The sequence below is a fragment of the Galeopterus variegatus genome, unplaced genomic scaffold (genome assembly GCF_000696425.1).
Source record: "Galeopterus variegatus unplaced genomic scaffold, G_variegatus-3.0.2 Scaffold1035, whole genome shotgun sequence".
Classification (NCBI taxonomy): domain Eukaryota; kingdom Metazoa; phylum Chordata; class Mammalia; order Dermoptera; family Cynocephalidae; genus Galeopterus; species Galeopterus variegatus.
The window spans coordinates 251,675-277,328 of record NW_007727146.1 but is presented as its reverse complement, the minus strand read 5'-3'; the positions used below and the strand labels follow the sequence as shown (position 1 = coordinate 277,328).

Below are 25,654 nucleotides of genomic sequence, written 5' to 3'. Positions count from 1 at the left end.
CTCAGTGTTGCCCCCGTACCGGACCGGGGACCGGCAATGGGATTGCAACCCTCGGTGTCACTCCCGCGCCTCGCTCAGCCAGTGAGCAGGAACCGGTCTGTATGTGGGATCCGAACCCTCGGGCGGGAGCGCCGCCGCACTTCCCAAGCGGCGCACTATCCAGTGCGCCACCAGGCCAGCCCGAGGTTTATTTTTGCTCTTTTTTTAATCTAATAGGATGGAGTTTCCTATATGCCAAAACTCCTAAGTCAGGAAAAGGATCTTGACACAATTTAGTAATATTACAGATGGGGGGGGGGGGGGGGAGGTACAAGCAAATCACATGGCGAGAGGAAGTAAGAGAGAGAGGGGCAGTGCCAGGATCTTTTAAACAACCAGCTCTCACAGTAACTAATAGAAAACTCATTCACTACCCACACCCCCCAGGGAGAGCTTTAATCCACTCATGAAGGATCCAACCTCGTGACTCCAACAACTCCCAACACTGCCACATTGTGGATCAGATTTCCACATGAGTTCTGGGAGGACAACACATCCAAATTCCATCATAAGGATATGAAGTTTTAGGGGCCAGAGGACAGACTGCTATGGGTTGAATTGTGTCCCAAAAGATATTTTGAAGTCCTACCCCTAGTACCTCAGAATGTGGCCTTATTTGGAAATAGGGTCTTTACAGACGTCATCAAGTTAAAATGAGATTAAGGTGGCCCCTAACTGTTGTCCTTATAAAAAGGGGAACACATACAGAGGAACAGATAAAACAGAAGAATACCTTTTGGTGATGGAAGCAGAGACTGGAGTGATGCTGCCACAAGCCAAGGAATGCCTGGGGCTACCAAAGGTTGGAAGAGTCAAGGAAGGAGTCCCCTACAGGTTTCAGAGGGAGCATGGCCCTGCCACACCTTAATGTGGAATTCTAGCTTCCAGAACTGTGAAACAATAAACTTCTATTGTTATAAGCCACCCAGTTTGTGGTACTTTTCTACAACAGACCCTATTGTTGGATGTTTAGTTTCAATTTCGGGCTTTTATAGATATATTGTACCACATCCACAATCATTTCCAGAGGATTAATTCCTAGATATAAAATTGCTACGTCAGAGGATATTCAAGATTCTGAGTCTGACTTGCAGTTAAGTTGGCCTTTATATGAAAGTATTAAATTATCTTCAATACCCTGTGAGAGACCATTTATACTCAGTAGGTAAGACAGGAGGCCTTGTGTTTGTTTTTAATCACCACTAAGTCCTGATTTGGGTAATCAAGATATCCAAAGATACACCAGAGCAAGTTTGGTGGGACAATATAGACTTAGATACTAGAAAGATTTAGTTTAGTTTCAATGTTTCTAGGTTCATCTGTGCTTGGTCTTTATAGTGATCAACTCAAGCAAGGGGAAACAGCTACAAACATGCTGTGTCCAAGAACAGATCTGGACAAACCAATCACAGTGGAAATAAATATCAGCTTTATTAACACTCAAAGTGCCATTCATTTATATTCATTCCATAGTCCAGGTTACTTAGAGTAAGCCTTTGCACCACAATCTTTCAAAAACAATGAACATGTAAGAAAAAGCAATTTTCATTGTGCTAATTATTGCAGGCCTTCATGCATGATAAATCTAAACAAAGATGTGTGCCAACAATATACAAATTTCCATATAAACAAAGTCATTGATCACTAACAAAATAGAAAGAAACATGGTTTCTTTTATATTAGATTTTTTAAAAAAGCTATTTACCAGCAAGAAAAAACAAGTATATAGAACTTATAAAACTCAGCAATTCTATACATTTTTACAAGCACAATTCTGAATGAACGACACAAAGTCAAAATGTGCATGAAATGTGGCACATACCACAATATATCTGGCTTTTGATAGGTTTTTCTAATCGCACCGGTTCCTTTTTTCATAAGCTTAGTGACATTCAACTTCAACAGTGGACTGTATTCCCAACACAAGTAATTTCACATGGTACCGCATATTAAGAACAAGGTTTTCTTTTAATACAATAATATTATCAGATTGGAAATTTAATTTCCAACTCTTTTTCTGCTTAAAACACACAGTACAGTATGAAGACACACAGTTTGGACATTTCTAAACCAATTTATAATCAGTTACAGAGAATCAAAATGTATTGTTTTATAAACCCAGACTGACCTTGCCCAGTTAGGGAAAAACTAAAAGTTGAAATCTTTTGGGGGTAAAATAAAGGAAGTATCCAAAAACAACAGTAGGACAGGCCAAAAGCAACTAAAGATATAAAAATCTTTACACCCACCCCTTCAAGACAATTTAGTTTCTCACATTTTTTCACAGCTCTGAGAATTCAAAGGCCATTTTAGTGAACAGTGTGTTTTTGCCACTGCTTAAAACCTATTTTTCTCTTAATTTGCATTTCACAGAATTCTCAAAGGAAAATCCAGTGCTTTTCCTTGCAATAGTATTTTAATTGATCTCTAAGTACAATTTTTGTCCAATTCTGGAAATACAAATACATTTTAAATGGTTAAAAACAAAATTAAAAAAATATTTTTGATCAGCCAGCTGAAAAATATATTCCTATAGTAAATAATCTCTCAGAAAGCTCTTATATATATTTAATTATCCTAACTAAATAATATACTTATAAAACAAGTTCATAAAAATGTAGAAATGAAATGAAAATTAAGAACTTACTGGGATATATACATGAGCCTACAGACATGAAAAGACATCACACAAACACACATCCCCTGATACACAGAATTATAAAGCATACTTTCAACTTAGTAATGGATTTTAGAATACATTATAAAATTAGAAAATAATGTTGAACTCCTGAGTTCTTCAACAAAGATAGAACCATAGATAAGTATACTTTGTAAAAGCAAGAAGGTCCATTTAAGTCAGTAATAGCAGTGCAGTAACTGATACCTACATCTTGAAAGAAGTTAAAATAGAGAGACAGTAGTTCAGTGCACACATTCACGATACTCATACACTCAACAATTATTGGTCAAAGTAGTAGGTCAGTGTACAAATTAAACATTTTCAAAAATGTGCAAAAAAGTCAACCTTGATAGAGAAAAAAAAACTTTGTACATAATTATAAACTGCCCAGCACTCAAATGAGATTAAAAACATTTACAGAGAGAAACCAATAGGTTAAATATAAAGAATTTAATGGCTACATTGAAAAATGTACATTAAGTCAAAGAGTAAATTTACAAATTAATAATTACAGTTTGTAACAATTAAAAGTTTATCCTCAAATTTATCCAAGTTTACTTTTATTTACAATGAATAAAAAGAACCATGTGAAATGTAAGAGATGTCAGACATTAAAAGTATTTTTGGTATTAACTCCTTTATAATATTTCAGAATGCAGGGTAGCAAATTTTAAAACCAATAACAATAGAAAAAATGTAAACCTTTTACTAATTAAGATTGTATTAAAACAATTGTTTGTTTTTCAAGAAGTATTCTTAGCCTTAGACACTATACTTTCAATTAAATAGAGTATATTGCAAGGGTTTGGCCCACTTTCTTTTGCCCATAAGCCTCTCCAGCTCAAATGTTTCTACTAGTCCTCTCTCCTTATTCCAGGTGGAAAAGTCTTAGGAAAAATGAAAATATGTCAAATACATTTTTGCGTAGGTATCTAATAGAGTTTATGATGTAATTTCATTAGTTCTCTCTCCCCTCCAAGTAATGCTAATGCTAAAATCATCACTACTTACTTATGCTTTTAAAAAATAAGTTCTAAAAAAAACATTAAGTGAATACAAAACTGTTTTTCAGTATAGTCATGAACTTTACCGTTCTCAAATGTCATTAAGGGATTCAGAAATCCTTATTTATGATGACAAATTCTGCACATATACTGGAGAGCAGACACTTCCTTATGTTCCAAAATGTCTATGGCACAAAGCAGATATTAGTCCATAACCTACTTTTCTTCACAGCTTTGCTGAAACTCCCCTCAAGTCAAACTCAAGTTCACCAATGTTAAGATACTAGGAAGAAAGTATGCCAACAACCTGAGGCATCAGATGTTAGTGTATACCTATGTGCATCTATGGTCAAGTGGTGTTAGTAAGATTGGCACATGTACAACCTTAAGTTCATAATGTCTATATAGTTCCTTAACAGTTGAATTCTACATGTCTAAATGCAAACACTGAGCACCTGTCCTTTTCCATGACGACTTTATTGGAGCACAAACTCTACTAGTACCTACTTTATCATTTTTATACTATTAGCTTACAAGTGGCCAGAAGTAACAGTGCTAAACATTTTGGTTATGTGTACTGGGAATATAAAAGCTTTGGTTTAATGTGATTCTGATAATACAAATTGTGATACAAACAAGAAATCATCAGGCAGAGGGAATAATAGTACTCACAGATTTAATGTCTTTGCTGTTATTAATAAAAATACCATATGACTATCAATTACAATGCACAATTATGAAAATATGAAGAATTATATGAGGCTGTATACAGGTAACAGATAAAGTTTACTCTTTTTCTCTACTATAGCTATGACTCCTCCCTCACCTTTTTGAAGCTCAACCTTAACTGCTCTCACTACTGCCAAGAAGAGAACGTCTAGGCTACTGAGAGCTCATTACCATCTACAGCTCTGAAAGGTGAGTATGGAGAGATGGTTGGCCCCGATACCTCCCACACCTATTATAACATCTTGTCCAGACCTTGGCATAAGTCAAAGCAAAGCTAAAGACTATGAAGTAGGAACAGTGGCTTTACAGCACGCCTTCCCTAGCCAACCAAAAAGAGGTATAAGAAAATTTCCTTTTAAATACTTGGTAAGCTAAGGAAGCTTGTTTTGATAATGTGTGGTAGAATTTCTATTCCAAAGAGTTCATGAAGAACTATGTAAAATCAATTAATTTCTATTTAAGAATTATATATAAGCTCATTATTATACACACACACACACACACACACACACACACAAATTGTATTTTAATCTACTTTTAGCAACCAAGAGCTTGGCAATTTACAATATCTTTAAACAATCATTTGCACTAGCTACTTGTGGAAAATGTACTAGTGTTCCTATCTGACAATACTATACTCATCCATCATCAGTAGGTCATACATTTTTGAGCTGTTCTTCCAAGAACAGAGACTGATCTAATGAACATTCACACCTTTGCTTCCTTCCTTCCCACCCCTGCCCCAGCTTCAAACAACACCCACCCACCCACCCCCACACACACTTCACAGAGAAGTAAGCTAGAAGAGTATTAGTAAAAATGTTAGTTAAAAAGGATTAGATTTTCCTATCCCTGGATTTCTTGCTCATTGCCCTAGGCCTCTTTGCCTCAACATTTACAAACCATCTAAATGACCTCTTCAGGGCAAAAACAATCACTCTAGCTCAGCTATGAAAATTGTAATTGAACCATGATACACAAAGAACTTGGACAGTACCAATGTGATAAAAAATCAAGTAACCAACCTTGAAAACAATTTACTATGTCTTTTTAGAATGAGAATACCTCTTTCTATGCCTATCGTAGGAATTCACAAATAGTGGAGAATGCAGTGTGTCTATCACAGACAAATGCTAATGTTTCTCTCCTAACATTTAAAAAATAAATAAAAAGGGAGGTAGAAAAGGGTAGGAAGAGAAAGCAGGCATTAAGAAACATTTAAGGGCCAATACACAGTCTAAGGCCAAATGAACTCTTGACTGATTTTGGAAAAATTTTCATTTTGGTGGGTAACTAATTATTATTAATATAAAATAAAATTAAGGCATACAGAGAAAAAGGCACTACTAAAAATTAACAATTAAATTGCTTTTCATTAACATTTAATCAATCTTAAAATTCAAATAAATATGAACATTACATTAATACAAAGGCCAAACTTAACGATAAATCAATATGGTCTCAAGAAATTTTCCTGATATTACCATAAATAACATTTTTGACAGGGTTTAGTTTCTATCAAATATTTTGGGTATTTTCAAAATTTAGACCAAAAGAAAATGTTTTTTCTTTAAACGAGACAGCTGGAAAAAAAAAAAAAACTATTACGGAATAAATGTTCTGCATCACTGGAACTGTTTGAGTAGAGGCTGGGTTTTGTAGTAAGAGGGGTCCTGAGAGAGAGGCTGCCTGACCTAGGGGAGGTCCCTCCAATTTGGCAATACTTTTACTCTAATCCCTGTTGTTAATGACATTCAGTTTATAACAGGCAATGATTACATAAAATTGCTTTCCCCTTACTTCATAAAAAATAATCATAACATTTTAAAACATTATCGTTGAACTTTCAGTTTGGGTTGCCATAAAATAACTGTTTGTCCATGTTCCTCCAAGACTATGACTTCCTCAAGGATGTCAATTTTGTCCCTGACACAATAATTCACAATTATTGAATAAGCAAATGAAAAAAGATTCACTCTATTTTAAAAAATGGATAGATTTGTATACCTGATTGACACCACTGATTTTACATCAAGCTACTGCGATTGGTTCCTAGACCCCAAATGAAATCACTGGCACAGAAGTCTGCCATGGTCCAAGAAGTCTGCATCTGGCTTGGTCATCCTGCTAAACTATTCAGACTTGATTTTTAGTGATTTCATGTATCATAACAAGTCTACCTCAGAATTACTACAGCCCAGACCTGACATATGCAAGAGCTGGAGGAAAACTACTGTAAAGAAACACTTCCGCCTTTTTTATGTAATTTCTATTGGCGGTAAGGTAAGATTCTAAGTGAAAGCCAATTCAATTTCCTCTGAAATCAAAGTTTTCAATTTTTCTTTTATAGTTCAGCATGTCAATCTGTTATATATGTTATGGAAGGGTGACTGTGCCTTTTAAAACTTTTAAGGCAATAGTCTTAGTTACTTTTTAAATTAGAAACATGTTTTGTAAACAAAGGAAAGTGCTGAAATATTTCAAGATATTCATACTGAATTTTTCAAAGTCTGTATACTTTTAAAGAATTACAACCCATCAAAATCTCCCTTAGTCATTATGATATTTTTCAACCTTTTTATTTAATACACTTTGTCTGCAATGTAAAAGATATTATATTTGGTCCAAGCCTAAGTCATGCCACTGAATCTCTCAAGGCCTAAGTAGAAAGATATTTCCTGAAAAGCACATGTGAGACTGCTAGTGAATCTTCTCCAGCACCAAAAAGTCTGCCACTGTCAAAGCAGAATGCATTTAAAGGCACAAAGTCAGCAGTCTGGCTATTTTCCAGCCTCAGCAAAGAAACATTACAGTATAGAAGAATCAGCTGTGCATTTAAAAAACAAAAATTCAGTTAGTCATCTCAAAAAGTTCAAATTTCATTTGTTGATCCATACCATTATTAGAAAGAAGAAAAAACTGGAGTGTTGTATTTAACTTCCCCTGATAAAGGTGTTTTCTTTCAAAAATTTCTTTTTATGTACTTTTGGTCTTCCATACCCCCTACCCCCACCTTCAAGCTTTCTTGTTCTAGTACTTTTTATATATATTAACTTTTATTGTGATTTTTGGTACCTCCACAATTTGTTTGAAATAAATTCACATCATATTTTATATAATAAGTCTGTAAACTATTAGTCTATTTTTAAGTCTTTACATAAAGAAGATTACTTTCCCATAGGTAATAATATTTTTCTTATAAAGCAAAGGTTTTCTGCAGCAGTGTTAAAGTAGTACGTAGTTTCTTTCAGGTGCCTTTATTATCTATCAAATTTAGAAAAGAAAAAGGAGTCTGAAAAAAAGCAAGCAATTTTGCTTTGAGTTCCAGAGTCTCCCCAGATTTCTCTCTAAGGAGTATTTGTCTCATACTTATATTTTGCACTGCTGGTTACCCTGACAGACCAAAAATGAGCCAAAAGGAAATCAAAACCACACAAGACAAAGAAACAAAGGAAAAGCTCACTGGTCCAGATACCATGGTCTTGCTCAAGTAGAAAGGATGCCCTCACTCATAAAAGATATAGAAAGTATAATAGATCCACACACTTGGGGATTATGTTTCTAGCACAAGTTTTGGCAGTTGATTTAGGAGGGGGACACCTAATTCCTATTCTTCCTTGCAAGCTGCTTCCATGGATTTTAAGAGTATGGGAGAAGCACTGAAACTAATTTTGTGCTTTGATTTATTTTCAGACTAGCTTAATGGAATTTCAGATATTCTTAGAGGGAATGCCAGGTAGGACCTTGATACAGTAAACCAAGATCTACCTAACTTCAGATACAAAGTTTCAGAAGAGTGGCTAAATGAGCATACCTTTTAGCAGAAAATAAAAATACGTGAATCCCTTATGAATCCCATGAAAGACATCAATCACATTTAGGGCCTCCAGGAAGACTATTATTTTCTAGATCTTTAAAAATAAAGTATGTAGCACTTGCTTTAATATGCTGAAAAAATTGCAAGTGGCCTAATTACTGATAATCCTCATGTTTTTCAGTAGCACAATTCCATTAGAGATAGTGGGACCTTTCCCAGCTATCTCTTTCCATTAAATATCATTATACTAGAAATCCTGGCCGTTTTTAAACCTTCCTGTTAGTAGTTAACATTTTGTTTTGATATGCTTTTCTTTGCCTATAATTATGAACTGACTTTGAAAAAAAGAATATATACAGACAGCTGAGTTCAAAAGGCTCAGTGTTCAAACTCACTTTGTTTCTAAAATGGAAGAGTTACTGATTTGGGTGCAATATGGAGCTGGTAAGGAAGTGATTGCTACTTGCTGTTTGTTAAGATTATTCACCCTTGACTTAAAGTAGTGATATCTACTCTTGTAAAATTCTCAATTTGCATTACAGCACTTTCTCTCTGAAATTTGCTTTTTTGCATTTACTGCTTTGTAAATGGCTGACTCTAGTTTATAACTGGGACTGGTCTTTACATTGGAGTTTCTCTATCTTGGCACTTCTGACATTTTGGACAGGACAATTCTTTGGGGAGGAGGCGCTATCCTCGTGTATTTTAGTCCATTTTGTAGCACCCCTGGCTTCCACCTACTAGTAGTATCCTCCCAGTTGTGGCAACCAAAAATGTCTCCAGGCATCACCAAATGCCAAGTGAAATTATTCTTGCTCCACCACTGACAATCAATGTTTTACATGATATCTGTTTTTTTGAGGTCCTCAGTATTCTGTGATCCCAAAAACAAAGGTTTCATTTCATGACACTAGATTTAACACACAGACACTCTGGACTGAAGTCTTAGTTCCTAAAGAATGTTGTCTATGGGGAATCAGGAGCTAGATATATGAAGATAGTACACGATTTTGATTTTTTTCTCCATTCCCTAATTTTGGAACTTTCCCCCTCGAGTAAAGAACAAAGTTTAAAATAAACAACACTTCATTCTTTTTTTCATTATTTGTGTTCACTGGCAAACGTGGTCTCTTCCACTGCTCACACAAATGAGAGCGATCTCCTTTTGTCTTTTACTAGGATTTGCTCCTTGACTTCCCATATCTGCTTTAAAACAAAACAGTATGTTTCTTTTTTTTTTTCAGCAGAAAGCTATCCCTCAAGGTTTATAGATTCCAGTAACATGGACCTATTATAGTGTATTTGCTTATTATACTGGTTAAGATTAACAAATAAACATACCTCTTACAGATTCATATTTTCTATCAAGACTCCTACTGAGCAAAAAGCTTGGTAGACAGAGGTTAGGATCTAAAGAATACAGATAAAAGAAGGAACCTATATTCTTTAAGTTGAGTACCTACCCTAAACTCAAGTTTAGGGCTCAACCCCACAAATGAGGATCTATTTTAAATACTATCACTAAAAACTACAAATTATACATCATTTTCTTTTCCTTGTTTTCTATGTCTCCCCATCAACACCAATATGTCAGTGATACAGGGAAGAACTCTACAATCTTTAGGTATTCCAAATGATTTGTTTGTACTAAAAAGAGTGACTATGTACTAAAGTGCTTTATCTCTCTGAACCACATCAGTACATTATAAAAATTAAAAAAAAAAAAAAAGTTTCAAGTTCTTGTAAAGGAAAAAAAGGTTAAATATAAAAAATTTAGTTTACTATTATTATTATTAAACAAATTTAATCAAGAATCAAGAGAAATACTTTCCCTCTTGTCTTTTTTTTCTCCCCATCTCTCTTTTGTATAAAAAAGAAAAGTGCAGTCAGAGAGAAGGTGAATGAATAGATGGGAGCTGGGTAGAGAGGCACAGGAGAGGTTATTGGCTGCTAGTGATAATGCACAAACATGTGCCTTAAGAGTTCATCAGCTGAAGGTCTCAGTTTGGCCTCTACAAAGATCCGTTTGAGGAAATCTCGAGTATAGTCTGAGACATGAGGTGGCAGCTTTGGGTTGGTTGGCTGAGTGGCAATTTTAAAGATGGCAGCCATTGCTTCAAATTCAGCCCAAGGTGGCTTTTCAGTTAGCATTTCTACCACAGTACATGCTACACTCCTAAAAAGAAATAAAAAGCAATATATTACACAAACAATAGCATCATGAAAGCAAACTAGTTAGCTAGAAAATGAGAAATGGGATTCCAAATATATTTAAATATTTCAAGTTTAAAGTTTCATTAAAAGGTTATAATTACATAAAACTATAGTATAAACATAAAAATCGATGAAAACAAACCTTGATTTAATGACTACCACTTAAATGGTTAGGCAAAGAACATTATTCATATTATTATTTTTGTTTTATATAATTTTCTAACCTGACATTAAAAATAATTTTTTGTCTTTATGTTACAAAGAATACAAGCATTAGAAATTATTTACCTTCGGGTGCCTAAAATGAATGTCTATTAAAATCTTTTCTGGGTGGGAAGTAAGAAATGGCCATTTTATGTTCTAACTTAAAATTATTAAGCAACTAAAGATTAAATGAATTATAAGACACTGACAACAAAGATTAATTACTTTTAAAGTTCTTTAGGGAAACAAAATAAGATAGCTTTCTAATGCTACGGTTTGCTTAAGATGAAATCCTTCCTATAAAATGGAAGATAGGTTCAATGACTAAATATTTAGTCAATGATAAGCCTCCATGAAGCATAATTAAAATGGTGTTAATCCTTGCACTCTTTACACTGATTTCAAAAGTGCAAAAGATCATTTAAATCTGGCTCAGTAATTTCAACCCTGGGTGGAAATATATAAGAAAGCAGGTAGTTTTCAGACAAACCTCACATCCAAACCTACCAGATATCTGCTTTTCTGCCATAGCCTTCTCCACTGATAACTTCAGGGCTCATCCAGTATGGTGTGCCTGTGACAGACTTCATTCCTGTCCCCGAGAGACAGATGGTCTGAAGCCGTTTGCTGGCCCCAAAATCTCCTAGTTTGACATTGCCTGTTGAATCTCGCAGGATATTTGCACCTAAAAATAAGATATATCCTCATTTCATTAATTTTATTGACAATCTGGAATTTTATTGACAACCTGGAATATAAAAGAACAGATGGCAGAGAATTCCTTAGTAGCTTCTTCAATCTGTCTTGAAAATTAGGCTGCTTTTCGTCTTCCAAGCAGTACCTGGCATAAAGCCAGTCACATAGTTGGTGCTCATTAAGAATTTGCTGCCCGAACACTGAATTTTTAGTCAGCTGTGTGTGCTTAGAACCTAAGAAGATTCTTCCACTGAAAAAAACTGATGCAGGTGGGAGGTGAGGGTGAACAGAAAGAGAAAGGGAGAAAAGGACTAAGAATGAAGCTCAGTGAAGGACCAAGAAAGCAACAGCAGGCTCCCGGGTCTCCAGTTTCTCTGTCATAAAGCAAGAAACCCACGGCTGACATCTACTTCCCTGAGAAGCCAGCTTCTCCTCAAGAACTTCCTGAGGGAACTTCATAGTCAAAAACCTCTAGCACTTTTTCTGCTATTACTTAAATATTAGTTACCTTATGTTTTAAAGTTTTTCTTAATACTGGGTTTTGCTTTAATTTTACTCTCAATTTCTATCTATATTTTAAGTGTCTGATAAGCATGAGCTTTTCATCTACTTTAAAATTTCATTTGCTTTTATGATTAACTTTAGACAGCTTTAGATTTACAGAATAAATGCAAAGACAGTACAGAGAGTTCCCATATACCCCCACACCCAGTTTCCCTATTATTAACATCTTATATTATTACAGTACATTTGCTATAATTAATGAGCCAATATTGACACACTATTATTAACTAAAGCCCATACTTTATTCAGATTTCCTCAGTTTTCCCCTAATGTCTTTCTTCTGTCCCAGGATCCCACATTATATTTAGTCATTATGTCTCCTTAGGCTTCTCTTAGGTGTGACAGTTTCTCAGACTTTCCTTGTTTTTGACAACCTTGACATTTCTGAGAAGTACTGGTCAAGTTTATGTAGAATGTCCCTCAATTAGGATTTGTCTTATGTTTTTCTCATGATTAGACTGAGGTTATAAGTTTTTGGGAGGAAGACCCAAGGTAAAGTGTCATTTTCATCACATAATATTAAGGGCACTCATCCTGTCAAAATCACTGTTGATGTTAACCTTGATCACCTGGCTTGAGATGGTGTTTGTTGGGTTCCCCACTGTAAAGTCATACCCTATCCCCACTGTACTCTTTGGAAGAAATTCACCATGCACAGTCCATAATAAAGGAGTAGGGAGCTACGCTCTGGGCTAAGTAGCTATATAAATTACTTGTAATTATTCTGCAGAGGAGATTTGTCTCCTCTCTCCTATTTATTAAATCATTTATTTATATCACTATGAATACATGGATATTTACTGTGTACTTTGAGTTGTAATCCAGTACTATTTTATTTTGCTGCTCAAGGTGTATCAGCTTTGGCCATTGGGAGCTCTTTCCATTGGCTCCTAAGTCCCTTTGCCCTTCCCTCCTCATTGTGTTCTTGTTTTGTTTTGTCCTTTGGGTTGTTTTTGAACACTTTCTTACTTGCTGGCACTAGAAGATGCTCCAGGCTTATCTTGTATACTTCCTGCACCAGTCCCAGAATCAGCCATTTCTCCATGGAGCCCTGGTTCCTTCCAGTGGAGAATGTATCAGAAATCAAGACCTGGGTGCTAGGCTCATTTGTTTTTTATTTTCTATTTTTCCTCTTAATTTTTAAATTCAATCTTTTTTCTGGGATTATAAGCTAGTCTCTATCTTTTATAAATTATTTCTCTTCTCATTTTTAGATTTTCCTATAAATTACCTGTTTTTTTTTGTTTGTTTGTTTTTTTTGTCTTTTTTCCGTGTCTGGCAACGGATCGCAACCCTCAGTGTTGCCCCCGTACCGGACCGGGGACCGGCGACGGGATCGCAAGCCTCGGCGTTGCTCCCGCGCCTCGCTCAGCCAGTGAGCGGGAGCCGGTCTGTACGTGGGATCCAAACCCTCGGACGGGAGCGCTGCCACGCTTCCCAAGCGGCGCACTATCCAGTGCGCCACCGGGCCGGCCCCTAAATTACCTGTTTTAAAATAGCTATTTATTTTATCTAATTTTAATTTTTAAATTTTACTTCAATTCTTACTTTTATGTCTCCCATAACCTTAACCATATTTTACATTTTTTTGTCCTCTTATCCTTTTTGTTTTTTTTTAATGGTCTCTAAGAAGGAGAGTGAATAGTGGGGGAAAAAAATCTACATTATAGACCAGAGAGAATGTAGACTCTTCATCCCCACCATAAGCTTCTGTACTTATCTTTCTTTTCTCCCAGCAAATCCCTCAGCCTAATCAATGATGGTTCTCCAAAGTTCATCTCCAGGGGAGAGTCCAGGATCCATTCTCTGAATGCCTTAAACCTAAATGTGCCATGATACCAGTGATCTTCTAAAACAGCACTGCCTATTTAACATTCTCCACCATCCAAAACTTTAAAAAGGACTCTGTCAAAAAAGCCACCATCTCCAAAATATTTAACCAGTGGAAGGACAACAAACCAACCAGTTTTCCTAGATATAAGCAGTGAAGGAACAGTCCCAGGCAAGTCAGAAACAGGAAGAGCTTATAATGCTGAACCAATGTTCATCCACAGGAGGGACCAAGGAAAAAATGGGAAGGCAGTTTCCTGATATAGTTTTCTATTTACTTAAAACTTATTCTGGGTAAGTTAAAAGTAAGTTATTGAGACTTTTCAAACATACACAAAAGTGGACAGAATAGTTTATGTACCCATCACCCAGCACCAACACCCATTTGGACAAGGCCCCAACCGTACTGTCCATCTTCCCCATTCCCTCCCATAGTAGCTGAAGCAAATTCAAGATATCGTGATCAATAAATAGTTCAGTACATATCTTTAAAAGATAAGGACTCTTATCACACCTAAGAGGATGAATAATAATTCCTTAATATTATCAATATATACTTGGTGTTCAATTTTTTAACACTAAAATCAAAATAAGATCCACACATTAAGTCTTTGCTAATCTAAAGGTCCCTCTGATTTTTTTTTCTTTGCATTTTTTTTCCTTGCAATTTCTGAAGAAACTAAGTTGTCTGCCTACAGCTTTGTCATGGTCTAGATTTTGCTGTCTGTACCCCAAGGAGTTCATTTTAACATGCTCATCTGTCCTATATATACATTCCATAATCTAGTAGTTGAACCTGTAGTCTAGATCAGATTCATGGGGTTGGGGGACAAAACTAGATAGATATTGTATTCTAGACTGTCTCATAACTAGACATATTGTATTCTAGACAGTCTCTATTTTAGTAATGACAGCAGCTCTTAATGTTTAGTGCCTATATCTATTAGTTCATTAGTGCTTGTGAAATAGCCAAAATACTTTTTTTGTTTGCTTTTGTTGTTGTTGCTGGCTGGTACGGGGATCTGAACCCTTGACCTTGGTATTACAATACCACAATCTAACCGACTGAACTATACTTCTATTTCCTTTTATCCAGTATTTGGTCTTCAGTGGTATAGTTTGTTTTTTTTTTTTAAAAAGGCAAAATAGAGGAACCAGATTTTGAATAAGCTGGTTCCCTAGTACTAATGATCAATTCATTTTCATCCTAAGTTTCATTATGAACTCATGGGTTTAAACTTAAAACCACTCAACTATCCTTCCTGTTCTCTTACTATTTAAAAGTTGCTCATAAAAATTTGGGAAATAAGAAACAGTATGTAGAAGAAAACAACTATCACTTACCTTATCATTTGGCAATAACCACTGTTAATCATGGAAATTTCTCTTCTAGGTCATACTTGAATTTTACAAATATGAGATCATAATGCACATCCAATTCTATATTTTACTTTTTTCCCTTATCAATATATTTGCCCTATAATGCTTTAATATCAGCTTGCTTCCAACTTCCTCATTTGACCAGGCTGGTTCATCACTCTTTCTGGCAAGGTTAGAAGAGGATCCACTCAGAGGGTAGCTCCCTCAGCTCCTTTGCCTTGCCTCATTATGAAGGCTAATGAGAAGCAGGCTTGAATAGAGATTATTCCTAATAGAATAATTTCTCTGTGAGGTTCTTTATGATATCAGGTTTCATGCTTAACAACTGAGGTCTGCCGGAGATGGGTAGATCATAAGCCATGTCCCCATCCTCTCAGACTCACTACTAAGCCCCATTCTAGTACATGTAATCTGACTCAGGCACTCTGGAGATTCTACCCTATCACCAGAAACTGGTTAGGAATGGTATCTTTGGCCTAAATGTGGATAGTCAGTATATGCCACAGCACAGAAAGGAAGCGAAAGCCTGAGAGCTCCTAAAAGCCTCCAGCAAGACCAATGAATAATATATTTATACACACATTATTTATATTGATAAAGTGACTTCTAAATTTGGGGTCACAGCCCAGTTTTACAGAATCCAACCTCCAGGAATGCATCACAGTACAGAGCTCTAATAAGCACTCTCCAATCCTACACCTCCCCACCACTTGCACTTGTGTCACTTCATGCATTTACTTACATACCTGACTCCTGAAAACAGCTAAGATTATGAGTTTTAAAAAGTGAGTTTAGGGGCCGGCCCGTGGCTCACTCGGGAGAATGTAGTGCTGATAACACCAAGGCCGCGGGTTCGGATCCCATATGGGGATGGCCAGTTAGCTCACTGGCTGAGCGTAGTGTTGACAACACCAAGTCAAGGGTTAAGATCCCCTTACCAGTCATCTTTTAAAAAAAAAAAAGTGAGTTTAACAAGTTGGAGTTCATCAAAGCTCAATCTTGGGCTCTTTTCTTCCCTCCTCTTTATTCTTTCCCTAAATAATGACATCCATTCCCACGACTTTAAATATCTCAATATAAAGTATGTCATTGTCGTAGCTAAAGTATGTCATTGTCGTAGCTAACTTTTTTTCTAGGTACCAGGCACTATTTTAAGCATATTACATGCATTAACTCACATAATCCTTACAAGAATCCTATGAGTTGGATAATATTATCACCCTCATTTAAGAATGAGGAACTGAGGCATAAACAGATTAAGTAACTTGTCCAAGGTAACACAGTGATGGATAAAGCTAGAATTTTTGTTTTGTTTTTGGCAGCTGGCCAGTACAGGGCTCCACACCCATGACCCTGGTGTTATCAGCACTATGTTCTCTCAAGCGAGCTAACTGGCCAGCCCTAAAGCCTGAAATTGAATCAGGCCACTTGGTGGCAGAGCCCATACTCTTAATTACTCTATTCTACGGCTTATTCAGTATACATGAAAACATGGCCTCTCTTAATTTTGAACTTTATTGATTCTCTGAACCACCACAGTGGAGCTATTCATTTGTGTATACCTGAACACTGGGCCTGGTCTTATGGAACACTGATGAAGCCCATGAAAAAGCAGAACTGTTTCCCTGTGGTATTTTAGAGGCAGATGTATTAATTTAAATGTTAAATGTATTAAATATATATCACTTGTTTCACTCACATTCATAAAGAACTATGTATTTAAAATAAAATATACCTCATTACTTACCTTTGATATCTCTGTGGACAATCATATTACTGTGCAAATAATGGACACCCTCTAGAATCTGACGGGTGTATTTCCTAGTCACATTCTCAGTAAGAGCTCCATAGGCTTTTAACTGGTCCTTAATTGAACCCTAGGATAAAAGAAAACACCACCAACAACAAACTATGGTTTAAAACCATGGTTTGAAATTAAAACAATCTTTATTTTTAAGAGTTCTAGTTCATGACTGGGAGGCTGCAGTTGGAGAGAGCCAGAATTCTCAGTAAATACATAATATGCCATGCAATTTAACATAAAAATCATCTATATTCCCTAACCAGAACTTTAGAAAAGTATGGGTCATAGCTAGAGAAAGCCTTTAAAACTAATTTTTTGACTGATGCCCTTGTTCCTATGACTATTTGGTTCTAACTATATCCTATTCCTAAAAACATTTTTAAATGTTTTTAAAAGTTCTCTAGTACTTTTATCTTGCTTTTTTTGCCCTGACTATATTTTTGTTTTTCCCACTTGCTTATTTAAGTATGTCCCCTTGAATTTTACTTTTGTTCTTACTCTGTTTTTAAAAGTGTTTCCTTGGCATCTCATGAATTATTTCTCAGGAGAAAGAATGCATATGATTAGAAAATCAGAATACATACGAGGGCCGGCCCCGTGGCGCACTCGGGAGAGTGCGGCGCTTGGGAGCGCAGCGGCACTCCCGCCGCAGGTTCGGATCCTATATAAGGATGGCCGGTGCGCTCACCCGCTGAGCGTGGTGCGGGCGACACCAAGCCAAGGGTTGCATCCCCTTACCGGTCAAAAAAAAAAAAAAAGAATGCATATGAGATTAAGTTTTCCCTGTATATAGTAAAGGGAAAACTTTATATCAACACTTTAGTTCAAAACATGAGATATATTGAAGGGGAATTTCAAATTTTCTTAAGTGTTTTTTAGAGCAAGATGAGGTACCATCTATGAGACTGCTGAATCTGTCTGAGGTGAAACACAGGCACTTGAATTTTGTAAGAGATTCCCCAGTAATTCCAATGTGCAAGTTTGATTTACGGGATCGCAACCCTCGGTGTTGCTCCCGCGCCTCGCTCAGCCAGTGAGCAGGAACCGGTCTGTATGTGGGATCCAAACCCTCCGACGGGAGCGCCGCCGCGCTTCCCAAGCAGCGCACTATCCAGTGCGCCACCAGGCCGGCCCCAAGTTTGATTATTAACCATGACTTTAAAAGATGAAAATAAGGGCCGGCCTGGTGGCGCACTGCTACAGTGCGCCGCTTGGGAGTGTGGCGACGCTCCCGCCGAGGGTTCGGATCCCACATACAGACCGGCTGCTCACTGGCTGAGCGAGGTGCGGGTGCAACACCGAGGGTTGCGATCCCGTTGCCGGTCCTGGTCCGGTGCGGGCGCAACACTGAGGGTTGCGATCCGTTGCCAGTCACGAAAAAAGACAAAAAGGGGAAAAAAAAAAGATGAAAATAAAATGCTCCCTGAGGGATAAGTCTTTTTTTTTTTTTTGGACAGCTGGCCAGTATGGAGATCTGAACCATGCAACACTGAGGGTTGCGATCCGTTGCCAGTCACGAAAAAAGACAAAAAGGGGAAAAAAAAACGATGAAAATAAAATGCTCCCTGAGGGATAAGTCTTTTTTTTTTTTTTGGACAGCTGGCCAGTATGGAGATCTGAACCATTGGCCTTGGTGTTACTGTAACACCACACTCTGAGCCAGCCCTACTAATCTTTTTCTAAACAAGAAAATATATCCAAATGTTTCTGCTTTCCTTAAAATTTTGGTAAACCATGTATTCTGTCATATGAAAATACCTCCCTGGATTTTACAGATTTAATCATTTGCTGTTTCCACTATTCATGACCCTGAAGGGGCAGCAGTGTACAATTCTGTGGACCCAAATTTACAAACACACATGTGGAAAACCGTAGGTAGCGAATGTGCCTAGTTAATCATTCACACCTACAATTCAGTGTGGCTTATTTGTTCATAATCTACTTACTGAGTCTCTATTTGTTGTAATACACAGAATAACTCTGGTAGACCTAGGGATGGCCAGTTAGCTCAGTCGGTTAGAGCATGGTGTCGATAAACTAAGGTCTAGGGTTTGATTCCTGTACTGGCCAGCCAAAAAAAAAAAAAAGAAAGAAAGAAACTCTGCTAGATCTGAGCTTTCCAAACAACAGGACAAAAAATACTTGTAGACTGCAAATGGGTACTGGAGTTATGCATCCTTTGGGCAGCTGGGCCAGTGGACATGGCTGCTAACAGCTCCATCAGTGTAGTCTGTTTACCCCTGTGTACTATAAAAATGTTAACTTCTTCAGTGTGTACAACTGGAATGAGTTGAGAAGCACTGTGACAGCTAAAAACAGTGAGTGAGAGAGAAACAGAGTAACAGACAGAAGCTAAGGTACTAAAAATGAAAGAAAGTTATGGTTCCAAGTCCAAAAGTAGTTCTAGATAAACTAAAGAATGGAATGCTAAGTTTGGAAAAACTGAAAAATGGAATGACAGTTTTGCCAGAGCTTGAATTCAGGGCATAAAAGAAGCCCATCACACTAAATTTAATGAGAAAAAATTATACAGCATCATTCATAAACTTGGTGATTCCTGAATCTCCAATCCTAGAAACATAATTTATATGTCCAGCAACTGCCATGGGCTTGCCTTATATTGTACAATTCATTGAGATTATCAGTGAGCTATTATTAATTTAGTAATATGCTTTCCAAATTCAACAAATGACAACCTAAGCTTTGAAGAGGATAGCTGCCCTTATAAAACCAAGTATAGCTAATGAGAAACATAATCTACTACCTCTTCCTAAATAGTCCTGGTCTACCCTTAAGATTACAGAATATATAAAAATTATTCATCTCTATGTATCAGTTTTAACTATTTCAAATAATTAACTATTTTAATTAATCTTATCCTCAATCTGTGTGTCTATTCATACTTATTCATAATTATTTTCTATTTTTAATTTAAATATTTATTGCACAATCAGTAATGGAAATGTGAATGAGAAAATCTACCACAATCGCAACACATTTTCATTTTTCTAAGTTTCTTCTTTGTCCAAATACAGATATATAATATTTTAATCATGATTAAAAAGCACTTTATATTCTCTCCCTCTTATTATAAGTACTTCCTCCAACTTTGCTACACAGCCTTCCTAATTTTAACTTTTAACATATATTCTCTTGAGAGAATGCCATCATAATTTACTTCTACTGTGTCCACTGATGTTCCCTTTTTTCCCATCACAGACAATACTAAATTAAATGTACATAGTTTTTCCCTTCTTTTGGATTATGATATGGGTTCAACTGTGTCCCCCAAGTTTTATGTATTAGAACCTTGACCCCCACTGTGACTGTCAAAAGGGTGGGAAATCCTATTATGGTAATTGAAGAGTGGGGCCTTGAAGAGGTGATTAGATTCTGAGGACCATGCCCTAATGAATGGATTAAAAATGGTGGTTGTGGAAGGGGTTCTGAGGGCTTTAAAATGAGAGCACGTGAGAGAGTCTCTCCTCTGCTCTGCCATTTTCACAATGTGATACACTGCATTGCTGAAATCACCACCAAAAAAGGCCTTCACTAGATGTGTTCCCTGGACTTTGAACTTCCCAGCCTCCAAAACTGTAAGCAATACATTTCATTTTCTTTATAAATCACCCAGTTTCGGGTATTTATGTTATAAGCAACCAAAATGGAATGATACAGATTACTTATGTAGAATAAATTTCTGTGAGACCACCAAGTCAAAAAACTTCAACAATTTTATGGCCGTTAATACATTCCCCAATTTGTATTCCAAAGATGATATTTTTAAAACCAACTTATACTGGCAACAGAATCTTTGAAAATAAAAAAGTAGTGGTAATGATAACCACTGAGTAACAATGTGTGTTACTATGAACAATTAATTATTCATGGTGATAAGAAGCATGCTTATTGTTGCTCTGTGATACTGAGGATAGTTGAGAACATTACTCTCAGATATTGATCCACAGACTTATTGATCCATAAGCTCAAACTGAAACCTTGTTCATCCTGCATACAATTCTGATCAGCTACCTCTGTAAAGATCCATAAATCAAACTTTTTCTAACATATGCTACTTATTAGATTAAAAGAATGCATGTATTTTTAAATGAATAAATATACCAACCACGATCTTGAAAATCCTTAGTATTAGAATGTACCCTACAAATATGAAAAATAACATATAAGGAATGACAGAAGTCACAAATCACATTTTGCAACTCCTAATGAAATTATTGACCCAAGCAATAACTACTAACTGGTCTTAAAAACATCAGGTGGTTGGTTGAAAAGAAAAGGGATACTCATATGTGCCACTGCTATATCTCAATTATTTTCTGGTCTGCAGAAAAAAATAAAACTTAACCCTGCAGAAATCAGGATGTCAGTTCACCCTAATCTAGCAATTAATCTTAGCATTGCTACACGGAACAACCAGAAATGGTATGTTCCCTGATGGGATGTAACATGAAGTACCCAGCTTCATCTATAAGGTATCAAAAAAAAGTCTGAATTGGAACCTAATTTAGACTTTGGATTTAATTCGGAGTTTACAGGAAACAAAGGGGTAAATAAACAAATTAAACAAAATGCATGAAGTGAGATTGTTAACAGAACTATCCTGGTCTTTTTGTCAAATCTGTATCATGCAAACATTGACTGTTCTAGATAAAAATAGAATTAAGGGACATAACAACTAAATGTAATGGTGGTCCTCTACTAGAACCTGGTTTGGATAAATCAGCTATAATGGACATTTTTGGGCATTTAGGGAAATCTGAGGATGGACTGCTATGATGTCTGTAACCTACTTTAGAATATTTCAGTATTAATGAGTTAAAAAATACAAAGATAGATGAAGAGGATACAAAATAAAATATTATGCAGCTTGAATTTAAAACTCTTCCACAATGTCCTTAACTAGAGTTAACAATTCACAAAGAATTTTTGTTGTTTTTCTTTGCTCAACTAAGACTTTTAAGAAGAATATATCTATTTTCAAAAAGAAGTACTAACTTACCCCTGGCATATATTCCATAAATATGGAAAGTGTTTTTTCCTGGGGGTCCCTCAAACAGCCATAATACTGAACAATTCGCTCATGCAGCAAGTTTTTCAACAACTGAATTTCACACTCAAGTGCATTTACTTCCTGAAAGACAGAACTCACTGTTAAGTCTTTACAACATTGTTAGCAAAAGCAAAAAATTCTAATTTCATGGACTATCAAGGTAATTTCATTGTGAAATTTTTACTTCCCAAAGAACAAACATTTTAAAGTCTCTAACCAATGACTTTTTACACAGTTCTTGATGTTATGTATGCTAAAGCAACATTTAATCAGATTAGGAATATAACTGAAGTATTAAAAAAGAAAATCCGTAGTACAAATTAAATAAGCATATACAATCTACTTGTTTTGCCAATAATGTGTATTAAGGAAAACCAACAATTCTGTGGTTTTTTTTTTTTTTTTTTTAGTAAAAATGCTTCTTATAATGTGACAAAATAGTTTGTACATTGATTTTTACCTTGCTGGTCTCAGGGCTATCAGGGTCAAACTGAACTTGCTTAACAGCCAATTCTCTTCCTGTATCAACATCATAACAGAGGTAGACTCTGCCAAAGGCTCCTTGGCCAAGCAGTTTGCCCAATCTCCAGTTGGTTGGAGCTCGTGGTGCTGAAAAAGAACACTTTTTTGAAATGGAGCAGTTGGATGGCACATGAACGGTTAAGGACTATATGAGTATACTGCATTAGTGATACCTTTATTGAATGTGCTTGGATATAAGGGAAAATCATAACTATCCAAATTCATAATGGTCATTATGGCACATGAACGGTTAAGGACTATATGAGTATACTGCATTAGTGATACCTTTATTGAATGTGCTTGGATATAAGGGAAAATCATAACTATCCAAATTCATAATGGTCATTATGGCACATGAACGGTTAAGGACTATATGAGTATACTGCATTAGTGATACCTTTATTGAATGTGCTTGGATATAAGGGAAAATCATAACTATCCAAATTCATAATGGTCATTATGGCACATGAACGGTTAAGGACTATATGAGTATACTGCATTAGTGATACCCTTATTGAATGTGCTTGGATATAAGGGAAAATCATAACTATCCAAATTCATAATGGTCACCATCTTTCAAAATTTTTCTCCTCAGTGTTCTGAGAATTACAAACCCAAACAAAGGTTGTATCCCCATGACTCATTTTTTTTCCGATGGGTTTTTTCTGTCTGATTACAAATATGACAACATTTTTCACTCAATCTAAGATGCCACTGATTGTAAGATGCACTATCTCTAATCTTTACTGCAGCAATATTTGTAATTAGTTTTTCAGCTTCTGCCTACAATGATGCTGGAAAAAGCATCACTCCCATTCTAACAACAAGAGAAATCTGGGTAATCAACAAAATTATAAACCTTATTGAACATATCAGAAAACTGAGACTGACAGGCAACCAACTAACCCGAAATCTAAGGAAAAACAGGCACCTCCAAGGAGAGAAGGAATGCAAGCACTGACTCACTTGTGGCAGAGCACAGAGAAATACGCTTTAAGTATGTAAGAAGAACTCCGCTCCATTTTTAACAAGTATGGGCTGGCGTGAGAGTATTAAACCCTTGGGAGATCCAGACACACCTACTCAGAGTCTTTTCAGTGAACCTCCATCATGCACTCACAGGAAGGGGAAACCAGAGAAAGCCTTCCTTGGTGGTGGAAGCCTGGAGAAGGGGAATGGCTGTCGAGGGAAAGGTAAGAAGCCCCTCCCAAATCCTTCTCCTCTAAGAAAAAAGGACCTTAAAATGCTGGAGGAAGGGCAGCAAACTCTGTCACCTCCGCTTTCAGGTGAAGATCCACTGAAGCAAGGGGAATGGAAAAGAAAAAAAAACAAAAACCCTATTCCTAAGGGAGGGTGGGAAACACCTTCTATGGCCCAGACCCCTGGAGTTCTCCTACTCCTGGAAGATGGGCAGGGATCACTGAGAAAGCCCATCTCTGAGAAGTAGAGAGACAAAGCCTGCCTAAGACTAAAGCTGGACAGGACAAAGAATCCTCCATTCTGCCTCCCCCTATACTAGGCTAACAAGTATCAGCAATCGACTGCTGAGGGAAGGATGAGGGCACAGAGAGACCCTTCCTCTCTGAGGCAGGCACACAAGGAAGGCCAAAAGCTGAGGGTGGAGTAGGACCACTGAGAAAATCCCTCTAGAAAACCAGCACAAGGCAACACTAGAGGAATCTGAAGTCAGTGGTCCACAGGAACCATGGCAACAACAAAATCCAAATCCAGCTCAACTCCTGACTACACTGACTCAACCCTCCAGAATAATAGCCTAGCAGAGGAGCTGTGCCTATTTCCAGGCATAAAATCTATTTACCTTGATCTCCGTTGTCCTACACATGATGTCTGGGCATTCATTGTAAAATTACAACACACACACACACACACACACACACACACGAAAGCAATGCCTCCCCCCCCCCAATCAAAACAGAATGCAATCAACACCAGATTCAAGAGATTCAGAAAGGAAATTTAAAATAACTATGATTAACATGTTACGTTAAAGGTTCTAATGGAAAAGGTCGACAATGTGGATCAACAGATAGAGAATTTCAACAAAGAGGAAAGAATCAAATGGAAAAACGCTTGAAATAAAAAACAATAACATAACAAAAAATAAAAACCAACCGCAGAAATAAATAATTCCTTCAATAGGATTATGAACAGACTCAACAGGTCTGAGGAAAAAATCAGTGAACCTGAAAACAGATTAATATAAATTTCCCAAACTGAAACACAATGAGAGAGAAATTTTTAAAAAAGAATGTTAAGTGTGGAACAATATCAAACAGCCTACTGTACAGGTAATTGAAATCCCAAAAGAAAAAGAATGGGGTAGAATAAATACTTGAAGCATTTTTCACAGATAAACTATAGATAAAACAAACTCAGAGAACACCAATTGGTAACCCCACACAAATATACCTAGACACATCATATTCAAACTATTGAAAATCAAAGAGAAAATCCTGAAAGCAACCAGAGGAGGGAAAGAGCATATTACATACAGAGAAAGAGATATAAGAACTATCGCAAATTTCTTTTCAGAAAGCATATAAGCCAAAGACAATGGAGAGAGAGCTTTAAAATGTTGAAAGAAAACAAAACAAACAAAAAAATATTCCCAGAATTCTACATCCAGAAAAAATATATCTTTCAGGGCTGGCCCGGTGGCGCACTGGAGAGTGCGCCACTTGGGAGCGCGGTGGCGCTCCTGCCAAGGGTTCGGATCCCATGTGGAGACCGGTTCCCGCTCACTGGCTGGGCGCGGTGCGGGCGCAACACCGAGGGTTGCGATCCCATTGCCGGTCCCCGGTACAGGCGCGACACTGAGGGTTGTGATCCGTTGCCAGTCATGAAAAAAGACAAAAAGGAAAAAAAATATATATATATATCTTTCAAAATGCGGGAGAAATGTTTGTTTCAAACAAACAAAAGCTGGAAGAAGTTATTACCAGGAGACCTGTATTACAAGTAAGGTTAAATGCAATTCTCCAGGCGGAAAGAATTTGATACTTGACAGAATCTTGGATTTACATAAATAAAGATCTACAGAAATGGATAAACTGAAGGTACATATAGAAGACATTCTTCT

General features: G+C 36.6%; 1 protein-coding gene across 1 annotated transcript in view; it reads right to left on the bottom strand.

The window, feature by feature from the left end:
- Window positions 1-10,041: 10,041 nt before the first annotated feature.
- The window catches only part of MAP3K2 (mitogen-activated protein kinase kinase kinase 2), a 36,606-nt gene continuing 20,993 nt past the window's right edge, over window positions 10,042-25,654 (bottom strand). Inside the window, exons 12-16 of the mRNA XM_008574348.1 lie at window positions 22,493-22,641; window positions 21,982-22,113; window positions 16,905-17,034; window positions 11,195-11,372; window positions 10,042-10,445 (exon numbers count right to left, since the gene is read on the bottom strand). Of these exons, the coding sequence (XP_008572570.1) occupies window positions 10,220-10,445; window positions 11,195-11,372; window positions 16,905-17,034; window positions 21,982-22,113; window positions 22,493-22,641 (815 nt within the window). The 3' untranslated portion in view covers window positions 10,042-10,219. The remainder of the gene's footprint in view (window positions 10,446-11,194; window positions 11,373-16,904; window positions 17,035-21,981; window positions 22,114-22,492; window positions 22,642-25,654) is intronic.